The sequence below is a fragment of the Rattus norvegicus genome, chromosome 2 (assembly GCF_036323735.1).
Source record: "Rattus norvegicus strain BN/NHsdMcwi chromosome 2, GRCr8, whole genome shotgun sequence".
In the NCBI taxonomy this organism is placed as follows: Eukaryota; Metazoa; Chordata; class Mammalia; order Rodentia; family Muridae; genus Rattus; species Rattus norvegicus.
Genome location: NC_086020.1, coordinates 125,613,444 through 125,639,534, shown reverse-complemented (window position 1 = coordinate 125,639,534; position 26,091 = coordinate 125,613,444). Strand labels below are relative to the sequence as shown.

General features: G+C 38.4%; 1 protein-coding gene and 1 pseudogene across 1 annotated transcript; both read right to left on the bottom strand.

Moving 5' to 3' along the window:
• Positions 1–379: 379 nt before the first annotated feature.
• Positions 380–16,204, bottom strand: Slc25a31 (solute carrier family 25 member 31). The gene is made up of 6 exons (XM_039103630.2): positions 15,773–16,204; positions 9,096–9,223; positions 5,235–5,352; positions 4,179–4,333; positions 3,163–3,288; positions 380–1,125 (listed from the first exon to the last, which is right to left on the bottom strand). The coding sequence occupies exons 1-6, from the start codon at positions 16,005–16,007 to the stop codon at positions 925–927; spliced, it is 963 nt and encodes a 320-aa protein (XP_038959558.1). The 5' UTR covers positions 16,008–16,204; the 3' UTR covers positions 380–924.
• Positions 16,205–22,654: 6,450 nt separating this feature from the next.
• Positions 22,655–26,091, bottom strand: Mynn-ps1 (myoneurin, pseudogene 1; annotated as a pseudogene).

The window sequence follows — 26,091 nt, the reverse complement described above, 5'->3', positions numbered from 1 at the left end:
TGTGTATTTTGAATGCACTTGGTTTCACATCTCTGAAAAAAGATGAGAATCTCCTACAAAACCTTGGAAATAGCATCTAAGGAAACCTCTCCTTAGAGAAATGTTTGTTTTGAGACAGGGTGTCCTCTGGGAAGCCAGACGGGCTTGAACTCTGGATCCTCCTGCTTCAGTCTGCTCCGATGCTAGGGTCATGTGTACATCCCCACATTCAGCTTGAAGACATCTTTGGTTGGCTAGCTGTACGCCAGCTCCACTTCAACACGAATGTTCTATGGTGTGCTTACAGGTAAGGTTAGTGTGTGTGTGTGTGTGTGTGTGTGTGTGTGTGTGTGTGTGTGTGTGTCCTGCATGAGAACTGGGGGAAAAAGGCGCATTACAATCGCTTTGAACTTGCTTTATTATCAATACAGAATACAAAATCTACTGTTCAGAGGAGATTTCTTTTCAAAGATACACGTACACTAGCAAGACTAAACATCAGCAAATAACCCGACCTATGCTTTTCAAATAGTTTGATAGTGCCACCAAGTCATTATCAACTTTCCAACTATTTGTCATACCATACAATTTCTAAAAGATGGGATTACTGGTGTACTAAGCAAACTGAAATTTAAAGATACTTCCTCATATTTTACATTATATGGTGTTAATCACAAGTGTAAGAATTTTTAAATAGAGGGAACATACACTACCTATAATAAAATGCCTCACTAAATGATTCTGGGTCTAAGTGAGAAGAAAACCATTTTTGCCCTGACTTTTAATACTAAAATCTTGAAAAAAGTCTTTTCTTTATTGCAGAACAAATACTGTAAGAGACACTGACAGTAGTAGTATGCTTAGAGAGACACACTATCAAAATATATACAAATGGCAGCTATGTAATTTTCATGTTTTTTACATTAGAAATATGCATTTCTCAATTTAATCTCCTGATGAACTACCTCCAACATCAATGTTGAGGAGCTCTTTGATTTTATCATATAACACCAAGACCAAAGCACCCCCTGTACCACGAAGGATGTTGGAGAAGGCACCACGGAAGAATGCAGCCATCCCTTCATGATTGTATATTTTCAGAAAGCAGTCTATGGTTCCTTTATATTGCCGTTCAGATTCCCCACTCTATGTTAAAAAGACAAATAATTTTCTATTAGTTTATTATCTTTTAGGACATTTTAGAACATCAATACTATAGATGAAAACTAATACTATGTTGAGTTACTGAGAATATAGTTGATACTCTATCGAGGGAGTGAAGAGTATTCATTCACACTTTTCAGAATCATTTGACAAATGTTACAGGATGACATGACATAAATCATAGCTTAATCTTACCACATGTCAATTAACTGAAAGACTCAACAAAATTAACACTACAAAATATGTATGTTTAGAGCACAAAATTTTTTCTTTTTAAAGAAAACTTGGAAAACTGAAGAACCCCAAGACTTTAAATTAAATCTGGGCTAATTACTTTAACATTAGGAAGAGATTGATGAGCTTTAAAAGTTTTTTAAAGAACATAAACATTAAAAAGTAAGAAAATCTGGGTGGTGGTGATGGTGCAAGTCATTAATCCCAACACTTGCAGAGGCAGAGAGGTATCTGAGGTCTTGAAAAACCCAAATCCAATTACCTACGTGGGAACTAGCATAAGTCATAAAAGATGTAGAAAACACAGTATATGATGGGGAGATGGCTCAGGGCTTGTGAGTGTGAGAACTTGACTTCAGATCCCCCAAATCCACTTAAAATCTTAGGGCACCCCTGTAATCCTATTGCTCCTATAGTGAGATGGGAGGTGGGGACTGGAGTTTCCTGGAAGCTTGAGGACCAGCAAACCTAGTGCTGGCAGGTAAACCAGAGACCCTGTGTTAAGCAAAGTACAAAGTGAGGCCTGACACCTGAGATTGTCCTTTGACCTTCAGAATAATGTACACACACAAGACTGCATAAACACAAGCACTTAAAGATATCTTTAAGTTAAAAGATAATGAAAATAAAACATGAAGAGTTTAAATCAGTTAAATTTTTGAAACATTTGGGGAATTTTCTATAAGCTATGTTTCAGAGAAGAAGAATGGCTCCGAATTGTTAAGACTGTACAGGAGAATGTGGATGCAAAGGAGGAGCGACTTGAGTAACATACAAGAAGCTGCATGACAGTTATTTCTGAAACTCAGAAACCAGGAAAGTAAACCTATCAAAAACATAATTTATAACTTCCAATTCTAGAACTACAGAATTACTGCTTCAGAAAGGCAAGTGCCAAAGTCACTGTCAGAAGAAAAGCTGCATCTGCCATGGTTTCCACTCAGCATTCCTTCAGACTTGGCTTCTGGGAGCTGCTTTGGATCCCCTTAGGCAGTGCGCGTTCCTGGATTTTCTGCACACTTCTTTTCAGTCTTTAGTACTGTGTCCTCAGTATTGCACTATGGGTTTGGGTACAGGTTCTGGCAGTTTGTATCACCAGAATTTAATTAGATTAAGCATACAAATGTTTACTGAAGAAATGAATACAACACGAAAGAAATGAAATATATAAAATTTACACATTTGTGTTTGGAACATGGGATATTATACTTTTTTAACCTTGGAGTTCAAAATTACATACTTTTTATCAAAATATACAAAACAGGACATTATTATGTTAATAGCCTATAACTGAGTTTACTTGAGGTAATATTTCAGTTAAGATGGATATACTCGAGGTTGAAGAGATTCTTCAGTGTTTAGATTACTTGCTGATCTTTCAAAGGACCTAAGTTTAATTTCCAGAACTCACATGGTAGCTCACAGCCATCTGTAAATTCAGCTCCTGGGTATCAAATCCCCTCTCCTATCCTCCTTGGGCACACAGTGGCGCACAGACATACACAAGGGCAAAACAACCACACATCAAACAATAATAATTATTCCAAAAACGTGAAAAGATGAATATATTCATCCAGTCTCGACCATCCTGTCCATACTCCCAGGAATTCAGGAGTAGAAAGGCATTTTTGTTTTCAGAGCAGAAAGGAAGAAGCTTTGCTGGCTGTGGGCTCTTTTACAGTAGGAAACAAACTGATTTTCAGCAAAAGGTCTCTGAAACTCAAACATATCACATTTGTGTTTGTAAGACACGGACTGAGTCAGTTAAACTTACAAATACATTACCTGCATCATCATACGTCTTCTAACTGTGTCAAAGGGATAGGAGAGTATTCCAGAGCCAGTCGTCACGATTTGAGCAATGATAAAAGAGATAAGAAATGGGGTTTCCTTTGGCTTTGGCAATAAGCCCTAGGAAAAAAATGTATCAAGTAAGTAATAATCTAATTTTCCAAAGTTATCTTAAATTCTTAATTCAAAGAATATCTATCTATCTATCTATCTATCTATCTATCTATCTATCTATCTATCTATCAGATGAAATAATATTTAACATGCAATTAAAAAAACAAAAGCAAAAACAACTGGAACTGAAAAAGGTCAGTAGTGCCTACCTAGCAAGCAGAAGGCCCTGGATTTGGTATCCAGATTCCTTTGGGAACATGCTACCACTAGTGGTTAAGAACAAACATGTTTTGCTTGTCATTTCATGAATATGTTTCTTAGTAATTAAGGATTATGACGTTGTGGAGCCCTTGATGGGTTTCTGGAACTAAGTAGCAGTTTAAAAATGGCAGCCATTATTATAATCTGTTTTTTTCCTGCATAAAAAGTGCTATTAAAGTCTGAACCCAAAAGGCAAACTACTAAGAAACTCGGAAAATACCACACAGAGTCCGACAGCAGCCAGTGTGTAAACCAGGCCACACTTAATTAACCCTTCCCTAGTTCCCACATCAATTATCTGCATATAAAGTAATAATAAAATGAACGTAAATCAGAAAAAATTAGAACATGTCTTTTTATGTGCTAAAGATATGGAGGCCAAACCAGGATGCTTTTTGTGATATCCTGTGTATGATGCAAAACCTTAAATGCTTCACTGTTGACAAAATGATCATGTAAAGTCAGTCATAAGTTATAACTTAACTAATTATTGCAGTGATGGATAAATAAAATTTCTTTCCCCTATTTTATCATTCATTTTGTTTTATGTAATTAATCATATATTAGAATACACTGATTAGAGTAAAAAGAACAAACCATGTAATTATTAGACCCATTTAAAGTCACTCAATTACCTTAACAGTGTCATAAGCTCCAAAATAAGAGGCTCGGTAAACAATGATACCCTGAACGGAGACACCAAACCCTTGGTATAGACCAATAAGTCCATCTGACTTGGCTATTTTCATAATGCAGTCACCCAAACCCGTGAACTGCCGTTGCTCAGGACCTAAAATAAAGCAATGAAAATTGTTAGGTAACATTTATATCAAACAGCTTAGTCAAAGTAATTAAACATTTTAAACATTCAAATAATGTAAAATTTCTAATTAAAGGACACAAATAATCTTCCCATTCATCCAAGGAATGTTTCAAAAAGTATTTCAAAAGAAATTACCTGAAAATATTAATCTCTTACAAAAGTAATTTAGGCAGTTTGACTTGAAATATTTTATCCAAATTGTCAGAAATTATGAAAAAAAAATACTTTGGAAGAATCAAAGGCCATCTCCAGAGAAGAAAGATTCACTATAAGCAACAAGTACAGAAGGATCTGTGATTTAAAAACAAAGTTACAAACAAGCTTTGGGTTCACTACTGTTCCCATTTCCATTTTCTCTAATTTTAAAGAAAGAGAAAAAGTTACTCTATTCCTGATAACTACATATCTGGTGCAGAATAAATTCTGTAGAGTAGAGACTGGAAAGATGGCTCAGCAGTTAAGAGTGAATGTGAGTTCAATTCCCAGCACTTAGGCTAGATGGGTCACAAGTGCCTGCAGATTTAAATTCCAGAGAATCCAGAGTCTCCTCTGGCCTCTACCAGCACTTGTATACACATGGCATCCACTCACACAGACAGATACACATAATTAAATTTCAAAAAACTTTTATTTGGTAACAATATTGATACACAAATGGTTCAAAGCACAAAGGATTAATGCTTATAAAAACTTACTATATCCTGTTTAATCCCAGCACTCAGAAGGCAGAGGCAGGCAGATCTCTTGAGTTCTAGGCCAGCCTGATCTACAGAGTAAGTTCCAGGACAGCCAGGACTACACAGAAAACCCATCTCAGAAAAGAAAAACACCCCCCCAACCAAAACAAAAACAAAAAAAAACCCTGTACCTTTTCCAATATCAACACCTAATCGGGTTCTGGCAAAATCTAGTGGATATACCACACACAAGGATGTTGCTCCAGCAGCCCCTCCAGAAGCCAGGTTTGCTAGAAACCACCTCCAGAACTAAAACACAAATTTCAAATGCATTAAACTATGGAATCTAACTGTTCAAATAGCTAATGAACTAATTTTCACAAAGGGTAAAATAAAAAAGCAAAGATTTATACACTGCTCTTATAGACATCTATAACAATATGCAAAATGTTTCCCTTGATGCTCCCAGGACAGCATCAAGGGCTTATGGGAAAAGAACAGATTATGTGAACTGGAATTGTTAAGGAAAATGCAGGGCAGAAGGCCTTTGTAACTACAAAATAACACAAAATGAAATAGTACAAGTCGTATGCAGTCTCCCGCTACATTTAATGCTAATATTTCTCGTGTTAGTTTTAAGTCTTGGACACTTTGAAGCTCCTAACTTTATCCTGGCCTAGCAAACAGTTGTTTCATGCTTTAACATCTACTTCTTTTATGAAGCATCTTATCTCCAGCCCTGTAAAACTCGACAGCCATAGCCTCTTCCTATAAACATTTTATGTCAGAGAACTAAATGTGAATCATAAGACCAACCCAAAATCTGTAACCAAAAGTCTGTAACTAGACTTTTATTTTAAAATTGTACTTAAATTTTTCAACTGTACTTATTTATATATACTTACATTCCTATAGATTTTAATTCTTGAGGCCAAGATTATTTTTATTTAATAAATTTAGTTGCAATTCGCACAATTCAACAAGTTAGATTCAGAGTTAAATAACCATCACTACACTTTTAAAATACTTTTATCACCTCCAAAGAAATCCTATATTCTTTATAAGTCAGTCTAACTCCCTAACTCTTAAGCCCTAGGAACTTATTTATCTCTAGAGTGCTAATTGTGGAGATTTCCTTTGAACAAATACAATATGCAGAATTATCTGTGGTCGTTTTGTTTTCATGTGACAATGCTTTCGAAGGTGATTCACGTGGCAACATCAACTACTACACCTCATCCTGTTTAACTGCCAAATGATTGTGCTATATAGATGATACATCTGAGTTTATCTATCAACTAATTGTTCTCATTGGCTGGATGCCAGACTCGTAGGTCTTCTATTTTTTCACAGAATGAGTCATGGGATTTTGCCCAGAGTTTCAATGAAATACATAGGTAATGCCACTGATTTATTTTCCAACTCTCATGGCTCCTTTTAAGTGAAATGAATCTGTACTACTATGTATCATGTTACATAATCACAGGCAGATAACTGGATCGAGAGATTGCATATGATGCTGGGGTAACTAATCCATGAAAATCTGGTAGAAAAACATGAGTTGGTCTAGACTTTCTTAGGGATTGGTCATAAGACATCAGAGAGTCTATTTAGTTATTAGTAATAGTAGAAATGGAAATGTTAATTTTTTGATATTGAATGCTTTTGAGTTTTTTTTTAAAAGCTAGAGGCAGACTTGTTTCCAGACAGGAGGAAAATAACATATGTACAAAGATACACATGTAGTGTTTCAGGCAGTGCTAATATACCATGGATCCCAAATTAAGATCCTCTGACCTACCTAAAGAAAGGCCATCAAAGATCACTGTGATATTAACCTTATATTACAAACATGTAAGTTATGTACATAATTATATAACATATCTATTTATCACTACAACAGGAGAACAGTATTAAGGAAGACTGCTTATACAAAATACACCCATGAAGAGCAGGTAAGAATGAAGACTCCCACAGGAGGTGACCTAGGAGAGAAAGGGCATGTGGTTGGTTCCTTCAGAGGCCATCTGCTCAAGTGTAAGTGCTACTCAGCACCCCCTTTGACTGATCAAATTTAAGTGAGAGTTGGAAAATAAATCAGTGGCATTACCTATGTATTTCATTCCTCTACTTATTACCAGTCAATCAAATATGACACAGAACATAAAGATTTATAACCTGCATCTTAAATTCTAGTAAATCTATTTTTCCTTCATGAATAAAAGAAGAAGGCAGATTACTGACTTGGGGTGGATAATATCTATTTTATTATTCAAAACAGTTCATGTAGTGCATGCTTATTTTCGTATGGCAGGCAAATAGAAGCAAAAGCAGAAAGGCAGGCAGACTATTCAGGCAGAAAAATGATCCTGAATTTATATAACTACACCTCCAACACTACATTAAACATGAAACTAAAGAACCCAAGAAACTTTTGTTGTTTATCAATAAAAGTTTCAATTATTATGTTACTAATTTAAGATTTTACAATATTGCACTTTGATCCTCTTATATTTAGGTCTTTCCACTCCAGTCAGCAAAGGTATTTAATATTTCAGTCTCCTTAAGACTTGCTTTGTTACTTAACATAAAAATTCTCCTATTCTGAAAAATGTTCCATGTACACTTGCAAAGAATATTAATTCTACCGTGATGGACAAAATGTCATGTATTTTTTCTTTCATGTCAATTTAGGCTGACATGAAATTTAATTCCAATAATTATTTATTGCTTTTCTTTCTGAAGATTTCATTCATTGTTCAAACTGTGATATTGAGATAATCAAAATACAATGGATTTTGTCATTTCTACTGTTGATGTGACATACCATACCTAAAACATCTTTTAAGTTGCACTATCCTTGTACTCTTGGATAAATCCCACTTTGTCATAAAAACAGTTTCTTTTCATTTTATGTGCTGTTGGACTTCATGAACTAGAATTCTGTTGAAGGTTCCTTCCTCCCCCAACGCATCTATGCCCAATAAGGAGACTGCCTTCTTGTTTCCTTTTTGTTTCTGTTTTGGTATGATGGTTACAAATGATGTGACTAGCTTACTTATTTACTGTACTTTTTAGTTTAGTCCTAGTTATTAAAAATTTTACTGTACTATTAAACTTCCCACACTCCTATATATTTTCTGTTTGCTATGTTTGTGTGTGTCCATTCACGTGAAGGTCAAAGGACAATTCTAGGTGTCATTCCCCAGGTACTATCTGCCATGCATCTATTTTCTGAGCCAGAAGCTCACTGATTAGGCTCGGATGGCTTGCAGTAGGCCCTGAGGGTGTGGCTCCTCCCCAGCACGAGACTTCCAAGTGCATACTACCAGGCTCCATTCTTTTTAAATATGAGTTGTGAAGTTTAAACTCAAACCCTGCTTCTGCAGCAAATATTTTATCTAAGCTATTTCTCTTATTATACAGTTTTCTCTGGGCTTGATCTCTCTTCTTGACTTTGCTTCTGTGTTGGGAGATTAAACCCAGAGCTCCATACATGCAAAGCAACTAGTATTGAACTACACTCCAAGAACTCCTGTGATACTTGATTTTCTTAAAGAAAAAACAATTCACATCTTTAGGGAATAAGCAACCCACTGGGCTAAGAAATATAAATCTGATGGCTGCTCCTTTATGCTTATGAAAAACAGTAATTATAAGATATGAATTACATTTAATATTTACTCTGGGGTATAATGCATTGAGACAAATGATCCCAAGTTACTGAAGCTAAGAGATTTCATAAAACTTGTTGAAGATAATATACAGGGGTTGGGGATTTAGCTCAGTGGTAGAGCGCTTGCCGAGAAAGTGCAAGGACCTGGGTTCGGTCCTCAGCTCTGAAAAAAAAAAAAAAAAGAAAGATAATATACAAATTTTATATATTTTTATTACTTAATATATACTTTCAACGTTAAATGTATTCTATTTTTATTATTTTTACAATTATTTTATTATTTTTACCAGAGTACCTTCACTCCAAATAAGACATTATAGGTAAGGCAAATTCAATAGTTTCTTAGAAAATTTCAGACATATTGAAACATGATTACCTGTTTTTCTTTATTAACACCAGACATGAAAAGTTGTTTGTATTTGTCCTTAAAGGCGAAGTTTAAGGCTTGTGTTGGAAAGTATCGAATAACATTTGCCAAATTGCCACGCCAATAACTTAAAAATCCTATAGAATTAAACACATAAATCCATTTTGTATTAGTAAAGAATTTTCTAAAACACATTTCTACTGAAGGAAGAAAATGCATTTACTATGCAGCCCATCCCAATTTTGTTCACTTTAAAAAGAAAATCTAAAGAACTTAACAAAAGAAGTCATTAACTAAACAAATACAGCAAGATTCATTGGGGAAAAAGCAGAGCTCACTAGTAACCTTTGGTCTCATCCCAGAACCTTGGTGCCAATTCCTACAGTAATAAAGCTGTTATCTGTGAGTACACTAGACCAAACAGATCCAGCTACTGAATTACACACATAGCCATGAGAAGTAAAGTAGGGTAACAGAAACTATACTTCCTTCTTTTTATGCTTTGGAACCAAGTTGAAAGAGGGATGGAATTTACCAAAAGGGGTGAGGAGGAATGTTGGGTGGGAAAGGGGAGTTGGTCTATTTTATTTCAAAGTAGCTTCTCCTGGTCTGTTGAAATAAATAATTTCCACATCTTAGTTCTCCATGTACTGCCCAACCTTCATGACTCAATCACCATATGCTTAAAATGCAAAGTTATCCTGATATTCCAGAGTCCCTCTAGAGTATGACAGTTAATGCTTCCATAGTCTTGGATTATTTTCAGGAGATGTCAAAGCCTCAAGTGGTTTGACTGTGCACTTTTGAGTAAGGTATCTCTAGTCCCAATTTGGAGAATGCCCCAAATCAGGACTTTAAAAACAAACATTCAAAGGACAGTGATCTCATAAAATGAAATGTTTTCTTATTCCAGGCTTAAAATTGAGAAAAATGAAAATTAAAGCCATGGTTATTTTGTATTTGTTAGCTACTTTCAAAAAGATAAAAGTATTAGTAAGTATGTAGAGAAAAAGCTGAACCGTTGTATAATATATGGGAGAAGTACCATAGGGCCAACAATCACACTACTTAGTACTTATACAGAGGAACTAAAATTAGGATGTTGAAGATGTCTGCCTTAATAGTCAATATACAGGATGCCTAAGCATCAATCAACAGATAAAGAAAATGAACACAACAGAATCATTGTTCCTCAAAAGAAAGTTCTAGCATTTCCAACTACATTTATAAACATGAGGATATTATGCTAAGTGAAATGGGAAGGCACAAAAAGAAAAATGCCACATACTATCATTTGTATGTAGAATCTAAAAACATCTAACAGAAGCAGACAGTAGAATAGTGGCTCCTACAGGTTGGGCAGGGGTGTTATTTGGGGGTAAATAGGGAAAGTGAGATGTTGGTTATATGGGGTGAGGAGGTTTTGGATATCTAACAAAATATACGGGGACTTTTAAAAATTATTATTTTTTAAGACAGGGTTTCTTTGTGTAACCTTGAATGTTGCTCTGTAGACCAGGGTGGCCTTGACCTCACAGAGATCTGCCTCTGCCTTCCCCTTGCCCCTTTAAAGGAATCTGACAAACTTTGTTAAAGTTAGCAAATAGCTCCCATTGGGGAGGGAGGAGTCCCAGAACTGGGAATCTATAGCATGGTGACTGTTGGTAATAATACGGTATATACTTCAAGTTTCATATAAAAGTAGACCATAAACATTCTGAAAACATACAAAATGATTTAATTATATATGGTGATGAATATGTTAGTTTGCTTGATTGTGGTGTGAGGACCGAATTAGCCAGAGCGGGGCTGACTCCACGATAGACTACAAACTGGCAGTTTGGGAGACTAGGCCTAAGTTTCAGTTTCTCAGAAATGAAACCCTGGATCCAGGAACCTGTGGTCAGCCAACCATAGTCTTGGGCAGCCAATCTGGGGACACCTTGTCATCTGGCCTGAAGCAAAAATAGGTAGCTAGAATGAGTAAGTGACCACCTTGGAAAGTCTCAGAGCCCTACCCAATTATACCATCAGTCAGATCCCTAGAGATAGAGCTGACCAATCAAAGTTAAAGGGCACACATCCCTCCCTGGAATTCCCTAACTGACAATAAAAGCTGGACCTCCAAATCCACTAGGCATCTCCATTCCCAAATGGGAAAAGCCTTGCATGCAGAAAGTTCTGCTGAGTAAATGTTCTTTGTTGTTGCATATTATTTGAGTCTGGGGTATAATTCTTCAGTAAATCACCAACCCTTACAGTCGTTATCAAGATAGCATACATATATGAAAACATTCCTTTATATGTGATAAATTCATAACATTTTAACCAGTCCCCCTTCAAGAAAACTAGAAAAATAATTTTTGAGGCAATATTAACAAGAAAAACACTAATTTGCTAGATACTTCTTTTAACTCATTTACCACTAATGCCTACCATTTAAGAGTAGCATTTCCCCGCCCCCTTTTCAGGTGAAGTATTGGGTTAAAACAGCTTCTAGGGCACAGGGAATTTGTTTAGCATTATTTGTAACTCTATAGAATTAGAATGGAAACACAAGCAGACTTCGAAAATACCTCATGTGTCTAAAAACACTTTAATCATGCATATGCTTATGGCACTAAGAAGACTGATTTCCAGGTGTGGCAGTGCACAGCTGTAATTCTAGCATTTGAGGCCAGTCAGAATTACAGAGACAGGGTCTAAAAGGGGTTGGGGGACAATGTCAAATCAAAGTAAAATAAAAAAAAATTAAACATGAGAAATTTGAGCAAATAATAAGGGAGTTATTTCTTTCTAGTGAGAGTTGTGCTAAATTACTGATGATGGTGGTAAATCTATTTTTTGGATTATTTTTAGTGGTATTTAAATTATTACCAGTTAAGAAAACACTTTCAAAAACATAACTACACATTTGTTTTTTCAGAGTCTGACCTCTATAAAAGAGAAACGAGAGAGAGAACCATGACTATGAAGATGATATGGAGTAAGATTTAAACTTCTGGACCATGGCCATGGTACCACACCAGGCAAAGGTTCAGAAAGAACTTTCTGGTAGGAGTCTTTTCAACTGATCAAGGGAGATTAACAAAAACAATAAAAAATAAAACAAACAAAACAAAATCCAAGAAACTGGATTGCAGTCACACAAAGAAAGACATTGGTCTTTCCATTTTGTACATGGTTCTCACACACATTAATGATCACTTTAGAAATGGCCAATTTGATATGTAGTAGAGGAAAGGCTTGGGCACCAATGGAAGGAAAGCCCTTGGTCCTGCCAAGGTTGGACCCCCAGTGTAGGGCAATGTGGGAGTGGGGTGGGGAGGGGAACACCCTTATAGAAGAAGGGGTGGTGGATGGGATAGGGGGCTTATGTCCAGGAAACTGGGAAAGGGAATGAAATTTGAAATGTAAATGAAAATCCAATAAAAAAAATAAAATAAATTAAAAAAAAAGAAATGGCCAATTCAGATCACGAATTACTCATTGTAATTCTGTAATAATGATTACTGCTCCAGATATTCATTTTACCAAAGAACAGAATGAAATCTTGTAGCTTTGGTTAACATACTGAATACAAATGAAAATTTTCATGACAAAAATATCTTTAAATCAACATAAGGCTCCGAGTATCACATTTGTAATTAATGGTGTAACTAATCTTTCCTTTCTTTTTGAAAGATTTTACTGTGCAGCAGTGCAGGCGGTCCTTGAACTTGGAAGTTAGGAAGAAGGGTTAGTCCTCCTAACCCTTCCTTGTGTTTCATGCTATTTTGATTTACAAGTATATTCCTCTGAACTGTACAGACAAAATTTCCCCCATAAAGTTTCAAGAATGCCTCTAGGTGGCAATACTCTCCCTGCTGTGAATCATCCTGTAATACAGGCTACATCCTGATGCATGTAACAATGATTCACACCTAAGAACAGAAAATTTCTCAAGTTCTGCTTATGATTACATTGGAAGGTAAAATAATGAGGACCAGAAAAATATATAAAGTTAACTCACGTTACAAAAGTCATATTTCAGGAGGTATATTTTTTAAAATTAAAAATAAATGTGTTTAAAATTTCAGGAAAAAAAACTTAAAAATACTTAAGATACAATTACATTAGTTTTGGAAAGCACAGCCTGATTTGAACACTTCACCTAAGTATTCAAAGCAGCTAAGTTAAAAACAGGCCTCCAAATGTAGCCTTCATAGGCCCTTGAAGTTATCATCCTGCTCAATCACTACATAGGCATTCTAATTTTAAGTTTTTAGCTATAAGCCTGATGTGATGGTGCGTGCCTTTAATCCCAGCACCCAGGAGATAGTAGAGACAGGCAGATCTCTGAGCTTAGGGCCAGCTTGGTTTACATATTGAGTTCTAGAACAGTTCAATACACAGTAAGAGTGTATCTAAATTTTTTTTCAGAAAAATATTTGTTTTATGTGTATGAGTGTTTTGTTTGTATCCAAGTATGTGTATCATATACATGCCTGGTGCCCACCAAAGACAGAAGATGGCATCAGACCCATGGGACTAATCATAGATGCTTGTGAGCTGCCACATGGGTGTTGAGAACCAAAGCTGAGTCCGCTACAAGAGAGCAGGTGCTCTTAGCACTAAGCTATCTTGTCAGCCCTGCAGATGGGTGTTCTAGATTCAGTTTAGATAGGTCCTACCCTCACTCTACTCTACTCTACAAAACAGTTATGAATAGTTGTTATCACATCTCTAAAATAAAGTACCTTCCTGGACTCCCATTTTCTTTTTTCAAGGGTTACGTTTTAGTATGCTGCCCAAGCTGCTCCCCAGCATTTCCAGCTAAGCAATGCCTCCCTTGGATAGAGACTGTTGTTTCATTGCTTTATTTTGAGAAAACTGTACCACACACCTAGCAGCAAGAGAAAGGATTGATGCCACTTCATTTCTTGTTCTGAACAAACAATAAATAAATCTATTTTCTTTTAAAAGTTTGTACAAGGTTTTCAATAGAACCCAAATTACTAAAGGATGTAAGACTTCTGATAAGCTGGTCAGCTAATATAGGAACCATTTTCAACAATGGTTCATGAAGGGTTTTCATTGTTTATTATGTCAAATCAATTTCAATGTTAATAAAAATTCCAAACCCAAAACATAAAAGCTAAAAAAATACTAATTCTATGATTTGTTTGTATTCTGTTCAGTGTTGCTTTTTTTCTGTGACTTTGATTTTAAAATGATCATGTTAGGGCTGATGAGATGGCTCAGGTAAATGCACCCACTGCCAAGCCTGATGACCTGAGTGGAAGGAGAGAACTGTCTCCTGCAAGTTTTTTTTCTGACTCCACATACATGCATGGCATATGTGAATGCATACACGAAGACACACAAAGTACATTTTTAATAAATGCTTTTAGAAGTTATACTGAAATCCCATTTGCCATGATTACTCTTATATTCTGTGCGGAGAAGACTGCCTTATCGAAAGGCCTGGTCATTGATGGTTCTCCAAAATAAGCAGAGCTTTTCACTGACTGAGGGTCAGAATATTCAGAGGCCACAGTGTATCTGTATTCTTAGAAGCTTACTACTTCAAGAAATATCTAAGCCATTTAGCTATTACTTAACATACAGTACCATGCAACTTGGGCCAGGCACAAGTACTCAAGGTACAAATACTGATCTATCAAACCTACGGGGAGAGGGAAGGCTAAGGTCTCACTTGCACACAGGATACACTTAAGGCCCTTTTGGCCTTGGGAACTCATGTTAGATGGGTAAAGACACTAAATTCGGGCAGTAAAGAAACAGTTCTGTAATCCCAGTACTCTCAAAATATGCAGGAAGGTCAACTCAAGTTCAGCATCAGCCTGGTCTACATGGAAAATTCCAGGTTAGCAAGGGCTACATAGACCCTCTCAGGAAAAACAAAAACAAAAAACAAAAAACAGTGGTCCTGCACATTCACCAAAACATCACCACCACCCACCACCACCCCAAACCAAGAAACAAAAACAAAAGAAACATCTCTAGGCTACAGCAGGCAGCTGCTTACACCCTATCTAAACACACTTTTCTGATTGACCCTCTCCCCCTTTCTTTGTGTCCTTTTTCTCAGGATGGTTTCCCTTTCCTCTTGATTACCCCTTCTCTAGAAAACATACTCCTTTCCACTGAGTCACCCGATTCCTCTGGGCCACCCGTTCTGGTGTCACCCCACTGGTTAGATGACCCTCTCTTTGAATGACCCCTTTTCCCTGGATTACCCCTTATCTGAATGACTCCTACTTCCACTAGGTCAATCCTCTTCCTCAGGATCACTTCTTCCTCCGGGTCACCTCTTCTCTGGATGACTTTCTGATTTAGAAGATAGTCCCCTTCATTCCTCTGGATCACTCCTTCAGGGTCACCCTACCCCTTAAATGACTTTCTCTGGATGACCCCCTTTCTGCAGTGTCATTCTCTTCCTTTAAATCACCCCCTCGTCTGGTCACCTTCTTAGATGATTCCGATTCCCTTCTTTAGGTGACCCCCTTTTCTCCGGGCCACCCTTTCTCTGGATAAGACCATTTCTTCTGGACCACCCTGTCAATGTCAACTCCCCCTCTGGGTGATCCCCCTTTTCCTTTGGGTCATCCTTTTTGGTGTCACCCCTCACCCCCACCCCACCTTGTCTGGGACGCTAAGGCCAAGCACGGCGCCATACACACCTTGCTCACGAGGGATGCGCACCAGGCAGTCTATCATGCCCTTGTAGCGTGCCTCAGGGCTTATCTGCTTGGAGGACGCCTGCACCTGCAACAGCAGCTTCACTCGCTCGATGGGTGCCACAGCTGTCTTCGACACCGCGGCCGCGACCCCGCCGGCCAGCAGGTCCTTTGCGAAAGACACGGGGTCGAACAACGTCTTCTTTGAAGACTGCTTCTTGGAGGAATTGTTCGACATGCTGGACAAAGGACGCACAACCCAAAAGCTGCAGAGCCACACCAACACTCAAGCGACAAACCGGAGGAGAACCGGAAAACCGCTTCAGCTTTATCCTGGCGGGAAAGCAGCGATGAGGATACTGTGAGAACAGCGCATCCGGCACGGGGCCGAAGAGCTGCGCAGGCGCGCCCAACGGCCTTGACGTCTGGCGTGGGGCATGTGACCCCAACACGTGTTTCCAGTTGCGCATGCTCAGTGCAGAACTGCTTTTGCAAGCTGGGCGGGGGCTCCTGCTGGGTGGATGGTCCTTCAGCCCACACCTACCCTGTGGTTAACCGAACACTATTCAGTCCACGGTTAGTTTACCTCCTGCTTTACTTACCAGGAGCCACACTCTGGCCAGACGATGCATGCCTGTAATCCTGACAAGTGCAGGCACTCTTGGCCACACAGCAAATTCGAGGGCCAGACTGGGCTACGTGACATCTTAGACGTCGACATTCTGTTTTAGCAAGGACCGTTTGTCTACTTATCCTGGACTTGCTGGTTCTTCTTCAGAAGTCAACATGTTCCTCTGTTATATTTTATTTAAACTGAAATTTCTATTGAGTAGTGATTCTAGATTGGGATGGAATTTTTAAGTGACATAGGACAGTCGCATGTTGTGTTGTTAGTTTGTTTAAATTGATGTATTAAGCTAGGTCCTACTCATTAAATTAGGTTTTATGGGATATTTAAATCTTCCAGGGGAACTTATGTGAGGCAGTGTTTCTCTTTGTAGCCTCACTGTCTCCAGGCATGTACCTTTAATCCTCAGCCACCATGCCTGGGGCTCCCTCTGGGGGTATTCTTGAAGGTTTAAGAACCAATGACTTTCTAAAAGAACAATTCGAAAGCTTTTTTTTCCACCACAGAACCTTACTCTTAAATGTATTAAAGTCTATAGAAACCTTTTTTGTTGTTATTGTTGTTAAATGTGCTGACAGATACATTAAAGATCTTTAAAAATGTACACGTATCCAGTTAAGGTAATAAGAGGTCGATTGGAAAGTACATCTATAAATTTAGAATCATTTTCATTTTTTAAATTGAGAGTCAGGATCTTATTCCAGCCCTGGCTGGCCTCCAACTTATGGCAAGATTCCCATCTTAGCCTCTGGAGTGTGAGGCACTGTGCATACCTAAAAGTATATTTTTATTTCCTACATTTAGTGAATTTTAATTGTCTTCACCCTGGTTAATTGAAAGGAATCATGGAGTTGGCCTGGTCTAGCTGCCTTGAGAAGCATGCATCATAGGTTTTTTTTAGGTTAGAGTCCTTGGCTCCTAGGACAACGCTTCTGGAGAAACTAAGGCATTCCTTGAGGCAGTGAAACATTCAGGACAAGGTGTTTCTCTGTGTTCCCTAGAAGTCAGGGAAGCATATAGAGGCTTGACAGGACAATCGTTCTTAAATATGAATCTTTTATACCTTGTATAACCTGGAAACATCATTGTATCCTGGATACTAACATGTATTGATCCTGCCAACCACCATTAGTCTCTATTTTTGGGAAGGATATAAAAAAAAAACTAATAGATTTGAATAAACTTGTTAGTCTCAGTCTTGCTGAGACTTCTGTAAACCATACCTGGTTAAGATTCATTTCTCATCAGACATCTTTCCTCCCTTCCTCACTTTATCCCTCCCCAGCCCTCTAGAACTGAGCTTGCTTATGATTGGTTGTGAGAGCATGGGTGGGAGTATCAGGGGCTACTTCTCAGTGGTGACACTTCTGAAGATAATGGCACTCTAACCCCCAGAAGCTCTTCACTAGCATTTTCCTCTTGAGGAGGGTGGGCTTCACAAGCTTCTTCCAGAATCCAAGAAGCAATTTCGGTATGACAGGTCTAAATGCAGGTAACTGCAGTTGCAGTGGATTCATGAATAGTGAGAGATTGTGTTCAGAAGACTTGGATACTGAGGCACACCTCCTTATCCTCTATATCTAACATCCTTGCCTCCAGGGACTAAACCACTACCAAAAGACTATACATGGACTGATCCATGGCTCCAGCTGCATATGTAGCAGAGTATGGCCCTCATCTGTTATGTTCCCAGAATCTTGGACAGGTGATACAGACACCTCATTTAGGACCAAGCATTGCACTGTCACTCATTCTTAGAACACAGATCACTTCTGAGTTAGTACCCTGTTAACCACCACCTGTAGCTATAAGAAGCACTGATCTATGGGAAGAAATTTGAGTAGTTTATAAACAGTTTTTTTACTATTATTTTTTTATTGGATATTTTTAAATTCACATTTAAAATGTTATTCCCTTCCCAGTTTTCCAGACATAAGCCCCCCTATCCCATCCACCTCCCCTCCTTCTATAAGGGTGTTCCCCACCCCATCCACCCTCCTTCTGTCCCCCCTGCCATTCCCCTACACTGGAGGTCCAACCTTGGCAGGACCAAGGGCGGCTTCTTCCACTGGTGCCCAACAAGGCCATCCTCTGCTACATATGCAACTGGAGCCATGGATCAGTCCATGGCTCCCCGTCCATGTATAGTCTTTCGGTAGTGGTTTAGTCCCTGGGAGCTCTGGTTGGTTGGCACTGTTGTTCTTATCGGGTTGCAAGCTCCTTCAGCTCTTTCAATCCTTTCTCTAATTCCTCCAACCAGGGTCCTGTTCTCACTTCGGTGGTTTGCTGCTAGCATTTGCCTCTGTATTTGACATGCTCTGGCTGTGTTTCTCAGGAGACATCTATATCCAGTTCCTGTCAGCATGCCCTTCTTAGCTTCATCCATCTTATCTAGTTTTGGTGGCTGTATATATATGGGCCACATATGGGGCAGGTTCTGAATGGCTGTTACTTCAGTCTGTGCTCCAAAATTTGTCTCTGTGTTTACACCTATGAATATTTTTGTTCCCCCTTTAAGAAGGAGTGAAGCATCTGCATTTTGGTCATTATTCTTCTTACACTTCATGTGGTCTGTGGATTGTATCTTGGGTAACTTGAACTTTGAGGCTAATATTCACTTATCAGTGTATGCATACCATGTCTGTTTTTCTGTCATTGGGTTACCTCACTCAGGATGATAGCCGAGTGGTACTCCATTGTGTGGATGTACCACATTTTCTGTATCCATTCCTCTATTGAAGGGCATTTGGGATCTTTCCAGTTTCTGGCTATTATAAATAAGGCTGCTATGAACATAGTGGAGGATGTTTCTTTGTTGTATGTTGGAGCATCTTTTGGGTATATGCCCAGGAGAGGTATAGCTGGGTCCTCAGGTAGTGCAATGTCCAATTTTCTTGAAACCTCCAGACTGATTTATAGAGTGGTTGTATCAGTCTGCAATCCCAACAATGGAGGAGTGTTCCTCTTTCTCCACATCCTCTCCAGCATATGTTGTCACCTGAGTTTTTGATCTTAGCCATGCTGAATGGTGTGAGGTGGAATCTCAGGGTTGTTTTGATTTGCATTTCCCTGATGACTAAGGATGCTGAACATTTCTTTAGGTGCTTCTCAGCCATTTGGTATTCCTCAACTGAGAATGTTTTGGTTAGTTCTGAACCCCCACTTTTAATAGGGTTATTTGGCTCTCTGGAGTCTAACTTCTTGAATTCTTTGTATATTTTGGAAATTAGCCCTGTATCAGATGTCGGATTGGTAAAGAACTTTTCCCAATCTGTTGCTTGTGGTTTATCTTAATGACAGTGTCCTTTGCCTTACAGAAGCTTTGCAGTTTTATGAGGTCCCATTTGTCGATTCTTGATCTTAGAGAATAGGCCATTGGTGTTTGGTTCAGGAAAATTTCCTCAGTGCCCATATGATCAGGACTATTCCCCACTTTTTCTTCTATTAGTTTGAGTGTACCTGGTTTGATGTGAGGTCCTTGATCCACTTGAACTTATGCTTTGTACAGGGTGATAAGCATGGATCCATCTGCATTCTTCTACATGCTGACCTCCAGTTGAACCAGCACCATTTGTTGAAAATGTTCCTTTTTCCATCGAATGGTTTTAGCTCCATTGTCAAAGATCAAGTGACAATAGGTGTATGGGTTCATTTCTGGGTCTTCAATTCTGTTCCACTGATCTATCTGCCTGTCTCTGTACCAATACCATACAGGGTTTTTGTTTTTTTTTTATCATTATGGCACTGTAATACTGCTTGAGGTCAGGGATGGTGATTCCTATAGAAGTTCTCTTATTGTTGAGTATAGTTTTTGCTATGCTGGGTTTTTTGTTATTCCCGATGAATTTCCAAATTGTTCTTTCTAACTCTCTGAAGAATTGGATTGGTATTTTGATGGGGATTGCATTGAATCTGTAGGTTGCTTTTGGCAAAATGGCCATTTTTACTATATTAATGCTGACAATCCACGATCATGGGAGGTCTTTTCATCTTCTGAGATCTTCTTCAATTTCTTTCTTCAGAGAAATTTCTTTCTCAGCCTATTTATCCTTTGAGTAGAAGAAGGCTACTGATTTGTTTGAGTAAATTTTATACCCAACCACTTTGCTGAAGTTGTTCATCAGGATTAGTAGTTCTCTGGTACAACTTTTGGGGTCACTGAAGTATATTATCATATCATCTGCAGATAGTGATATTTTGACTTCTTCCTTTCAAATTTGTATCCCTTTGACCTCCTTTTGTTGTCTGAAATCTCCTACCATTATTGTGTGAGATGCTATGTGTAATTTGAAATTTAGTAAGGTTTCTTTTATAAATGTAGGTGCCCTTGCATTTGAGCATAGATATTTAGGATTGAGAGTTCATCTTGGTGGATTTTTCCTTTCATGAATAAGAACTGTACTTCCTTATCTTTTTTAATGACTTTTGGTTGAAAGCTGATTGTATTCGATATTAGAATGGCTACTCCAGTTTGTTTCTTCAGACTATTTGCTTGGAAAATTGTTTTCCAGCCTTTTACTCTGAGGTAGTGTCTGTCTTTGTCTCTGAAGTGTGTTTCATGTATGCAGCAAAATGCTGGGTCCTCCTTACATATCCAGTCTGTTAGTCTATGTCTTTTTATTGGGGAATTGAGTCCATTGATATTGAGAGATATTAAGGAATAGTGATTGTTGCTTCCTGTTATTTTTGTTGTTAGATGGAATTATGTTTGTGTGTCTCTCTTCTTTTGGTTTCGTTGTAAGAAAATTATTTTCTTGCTTTTTCTAGGGTGTAGTTTCCCTCCTTGTGTTGGAGTTTTCCATCTCTTATCCTTTGTAGGGATGGATTTGTAGAAAGATATTGTGAAAATTTGGTTTTGTCATGGAATATCTTGGTTTCTCCATCTATGTTAATTGAGAGTTTTGCTGGATATAGTAGCCTGGGCTGGCATTTGTGTTCTCTTAGGGTCTGTGTGACATCTGCCCAGGATCTTCTGGCTTTCATAGTCTCTGTTGAGAAGTCTCGTATAATTCTAATAGGTCTTCCTTTATATGTTACTTTTCCTTTTTACTGTACTGCTTTTAATATTCTTTCTTTGTTTTGTGCATTTGGTGTTTTAACTATTATGTGATGGGAGGAATTTCTTTCCTGGTCCAATCTACTTGGAGTTCTGTTGGCTTCTTGTGTGTTTATGGGCCTCTCTTTCTTTAGATTAGGGAGTTTTCTTCTATAATTTTGTTGAAGATATTTATTGGCCCTTTAAGTTGGGAGTCTTCACTCTCTCTTCTATACCAATTATCCTTAGGTTTGATCTTCTCATTGTATCCTGGATTTCCTGGATGTTTTGGTCTAGGAGCTTTTTGCATTTTACTTTATCCATGACAGTTGTGCCGATGTTTTCTATGGTATCTTCTCCCCCTGAGATTCTCTCTTCTATATTTTGTATTCTGTTGGTGATGCTTGCGTCTATGACTCCTCATCTCTTCCCTAGGTTTTCTATCTCCAGAGTTGTCTCCCTTTGTGCTTTCTTTAGTGTTTCTATTTCCATTTTTAACTCCTGCATGCTTTTGTTCAATTCCTTCATCTGTTTGGTTGTGTTTTCATGTAATTCTTTAAGGGATTTTTGTGTTTCCTCTTTGAGGGCTTCTGCTTGTTTACTTGTGTTGTCCTGTATTTCTTTAAGAGAGTTATTTATGTCCTTCTTAGAGTCCTCCATCATCATAATAAAATGTGATTTTAAATCCAAATCTTGCTTTTCCGGTGTGTTTGGATATCCAGTATTTGCTTTGGTGGGAGAACTGGGCTCTGATGATGCCAAGTAGTCATCTTGGTTTCTGTTGCTTAGGTTCCTGGGCTTGCCTCTTGCCATCAGGTTGTCTCTGGTTTTAGCTTGTCTTGCTGTCTTTGACAATGGCTTGATATTAGTTCTATTTGTGTGTACGTATGTTGCCTTAGGCATGCAACTCAAGTTTCTTGATTTTTTTCTAATATATCAAATTTAGAAGCCAAGTGACTTCGAGTATGTATTTTATATCTAGAAAATTCTTTTTAGAACATTTATTTTAAAAGTGCATAACTAATACAATATAGGTTTATCAAAAAATTTCAAAACTATTTATATATTCACTTCCAATAATCTACCAATCTAACAAAAAATAAAATGAATCAAATTCCAAAACTGTCTTCTGGCCACTTAAAAACAGCACATATCTATTTAAAAAAATTTAGCTTCAACTCAAACAAAAATTGATCTGAGTACTGGTTTTCTCCAGAATACTGAATTCATCCTAAATGAACAAAAATGTACACACATTTTCTGGGTTTTAAAAGAAATACTTCATTTGGCCTCATTAGAAAAGTTACCTCTAAAGGAATATATTAATAAATAGCACAAGTCTTCCTTAGTATCTAAATATTTAGACATAAACATGAACTCCAATCCCTCTGACAGTTTCCACACTGGTCCACAGGCCTCACAAACAAACAGTTTGAAGTTGTTATGACTGCAGACTTTGTTTAAATAGCAAGGAGAGAACAACGAAAAGCCCACAGGTCAGATTCTACCTAAGGAACAAGTAAGTCTACAATGTAAAAGAAAGATGGAATTAAGGCAGCTTTAGCAGTGTCCAAAACTTACCCACCCAAAACCATGCTTCTGCGGTGGAAGTCGCTCCTTGACAGGCTGGTTGTTTACAATGGAAGTTAAAGCCAGAACAAGCACTGACTGATGCAGTATCAAGAACTTCTACTTCTGTGAATAAAAACTAGTGGTCACACAGCTCAATTATGTGGGAGTTAATATGAATATGCACCTTAGCAGACATGTTTATTTTTACTGCCAAGGATGCCTTAGCAATTCCATGTCCTCAAAGTCAATATAATAGTTATAAAAAAAAAAACCCCAAAAAACTGTGATTCCAAATATCCATTCACAGTTGACCTCAGCAGTGTGTCTGGTGTAGAAGACTGACTATCTGTGACAGGTAGAAGCATATAGTAGTCCTCGTTCCCACGAGGATGCACTAAGGGTAGAGTCATATCAGAAGGCTTCACATCTAGCATTTCTGACAAAGGACTTCTCTGTATGGAATACAGCATGGTCATCTACACTGCAATCTCGTTTTTATCTGAACCAGAATGGACCTTAGTTTTATGCTTCTTTAAGTTTTTAATGTCTGTGTAAGAATTTCTACGTAATTCACAGATAAATGGTCGTTTTCCTATATGGGATCAAAAGTGTTTGTTGAGCTCTCCTGAGGAAATAAAACTTTCCCCACAAATACCACATATATATGGGCTTTCACCTGTGTGTTTCCAAGAATGAGTGATGAGAGCTAGAGACAGCAAAGACCTTTCTGCAGTTGCAGCACATGTAAGGCCTTTCTCCGGCATGCCTGCGGGCATGATAGGTCAGTGTGCTGGCCTGGGCAAATCTCTTCCCACACATATCACATACATATGGCTTTTCTCCACTGTGTTTCCTTGCATGAATCTTGAGATTGCTAGAAGTTGCAAACTGTAAATTGCACACATCACATTTATAGGGTTTTTCCTCACTATGCTGCATGCGACTATGGAAGACCAGCTGGCATTTCTGAGCAAATCCTTTATTACACAGATCACATTTATATGGCCTTTCCCCTGTGTGAGTCCTCACATGAGTTTTCAGCTGATTGCACTGGTGAACGCCTTTCCACACAAGTGGCAGACATATGACTTGACTCCTTTGTATATTCTCATGTGCCTTCACAGGCTGCTGGCTTCTGAAAACAACTTCCTGCATGTGTTACACATTGGCTTGGCCTTGGAATACCTTGGGTCCAGCTCTTCCCCGGTGTTCTCCAGCTCATATGGACTCTTTACACTGGCTATGTTAGACATGGAGTGTTCTTTCAGGGCACAACATGACTGTGATTTTCAACATTTCTGTTTGACTGTAACAGTTTGCACAATATCTTGTGCAGGAAAAGTATTCTCCACAACTGAGGTCAACTCAAGTTCTGAAGTGTCATTTCCTTGAATGACTTGTTCTACTGCAGGTGAGGACTTTCGCATCCAGGAATAACTTGACAGACGCACTCTCTGAAACACCACTGTGGTGTTGCACTGCCTTAGCTCGCCCTGGGTTCTGGGAATTGAAAGCCTTTTTCTTCTTTTCATTTTGACACCATTTCTTTGTCAATGCTCGTTGTTTAGGGTTTACCTGAACTGAGTCTGTGGAGACTTCTGATTTCTCCGAATTGTTAGAATCTTGAAGAGTAAGAAGACAGGTTTGTTGATTCAACTCAATGTTTCCAGTAATACTAGATATTTCTGTAGAAGAGACTAGTAATGAAAGAGAAGTCATCTTTATTTTACATTTCGTTACTACCTCTTCAACTTTGAGATAGTCAGCAGCCTGGTGGATTTCCTTAACATTCCAATAAAGGAGGCAAGCACTGTCCTAGGCGCCTTAAACTGGATTCTCCAATCACTATGGTACAGTCAGAAAAAAATCGCACTTCCCGTTGTTTATTCAGTCTCTCTAAAGGATGCCCACAGTGGTGTGAATACTGTATTTTGATATCAGAATGGAATTTTACCCGTGATCTGTATCCACCCAAGGGAAACAGTTTCTCACTCTCACCACCATCTTGGTGAGAGATCAACTGGTCTTTCTGTTTCATATCCTGTGTCTAGATTAATCTTCCTGAAGCGAATGCTCTAATCATTACCCATGGATTTATATTTCAGTTTGTCTTATCACATGGATTTAAAAATTCTTTGTGAGGCCCACTGCAAATTCCAGAAATGATCAGCTTATTTGCCAAGACCTCTAAGGTGGAACGTCTCAGACTCCTTTACGTAATGAAGCACATCAACAAGAATGTAACAAAAGTTTAAAGAGGCATCCTCAATCATTCTTCCAGTGAGACTGGGTTTCCAAGGTGAGGCTCTATCTCCAATCACAGAGGACACGGGATCTCTAAGGACAGAAAACCCAATCTGCTGCTTTCTTCAGTGCCTTGCTCTGCCTTACCCTCCATGCTCACCTTTGACCCAAGAGCTGGCAATATTATTGCTTATTCCTTTATGATATAATCTGCATCCACGTATCTGCCCCCAGTGACACACAACCGATAAAAAGTACTCACTCAGGAGCATTGCCTTTAACACTATGGGAGCTTAGTTAAGTTTTCAAAGTCTGGCCCTGAAACTGATTGATGGGCTGTGTGACAATTTCCTGAAGGGAAGAAATTGTGTGATTTAACTGATATAAAAGTGCTTGGGCTAAGGGCCTCTGTGCTGCTTCCTCCTCTCTCCTCATCAGTCATCATGGTTAATTTTTTCAGTTTGGTCTGAGGTCACTTCAGCAAACCCTTCCTGGGTCACCCTGATGGCCAACTTCACCACTTTTTCTTACTCCCCTGTTAATTCTCTTGGAATTCAGCAACATACTTTATCTTTTGTGTGGTCTCTCTCTGTCATGGGAACACAAACTCTGTGAGGGCAGAAAGCATTAGGCAGTCTGTTCACGGCTGCATCTGCAGTGCTCGGCAGTGTTTGGCAGTGCATAGAAGTTCAGGAGACATTTGTTGGGTAAGTGCAGATAAAGGTAATGTGAGGATAGCAAGATGGTTCAGTGAGTCACGGTAACCACTTTCAAGCATGATGATACAGTTCCATCCCCAGGTCCAGAGGTAGGAAGAAACAAACTCTAGTTGTACACTGACCT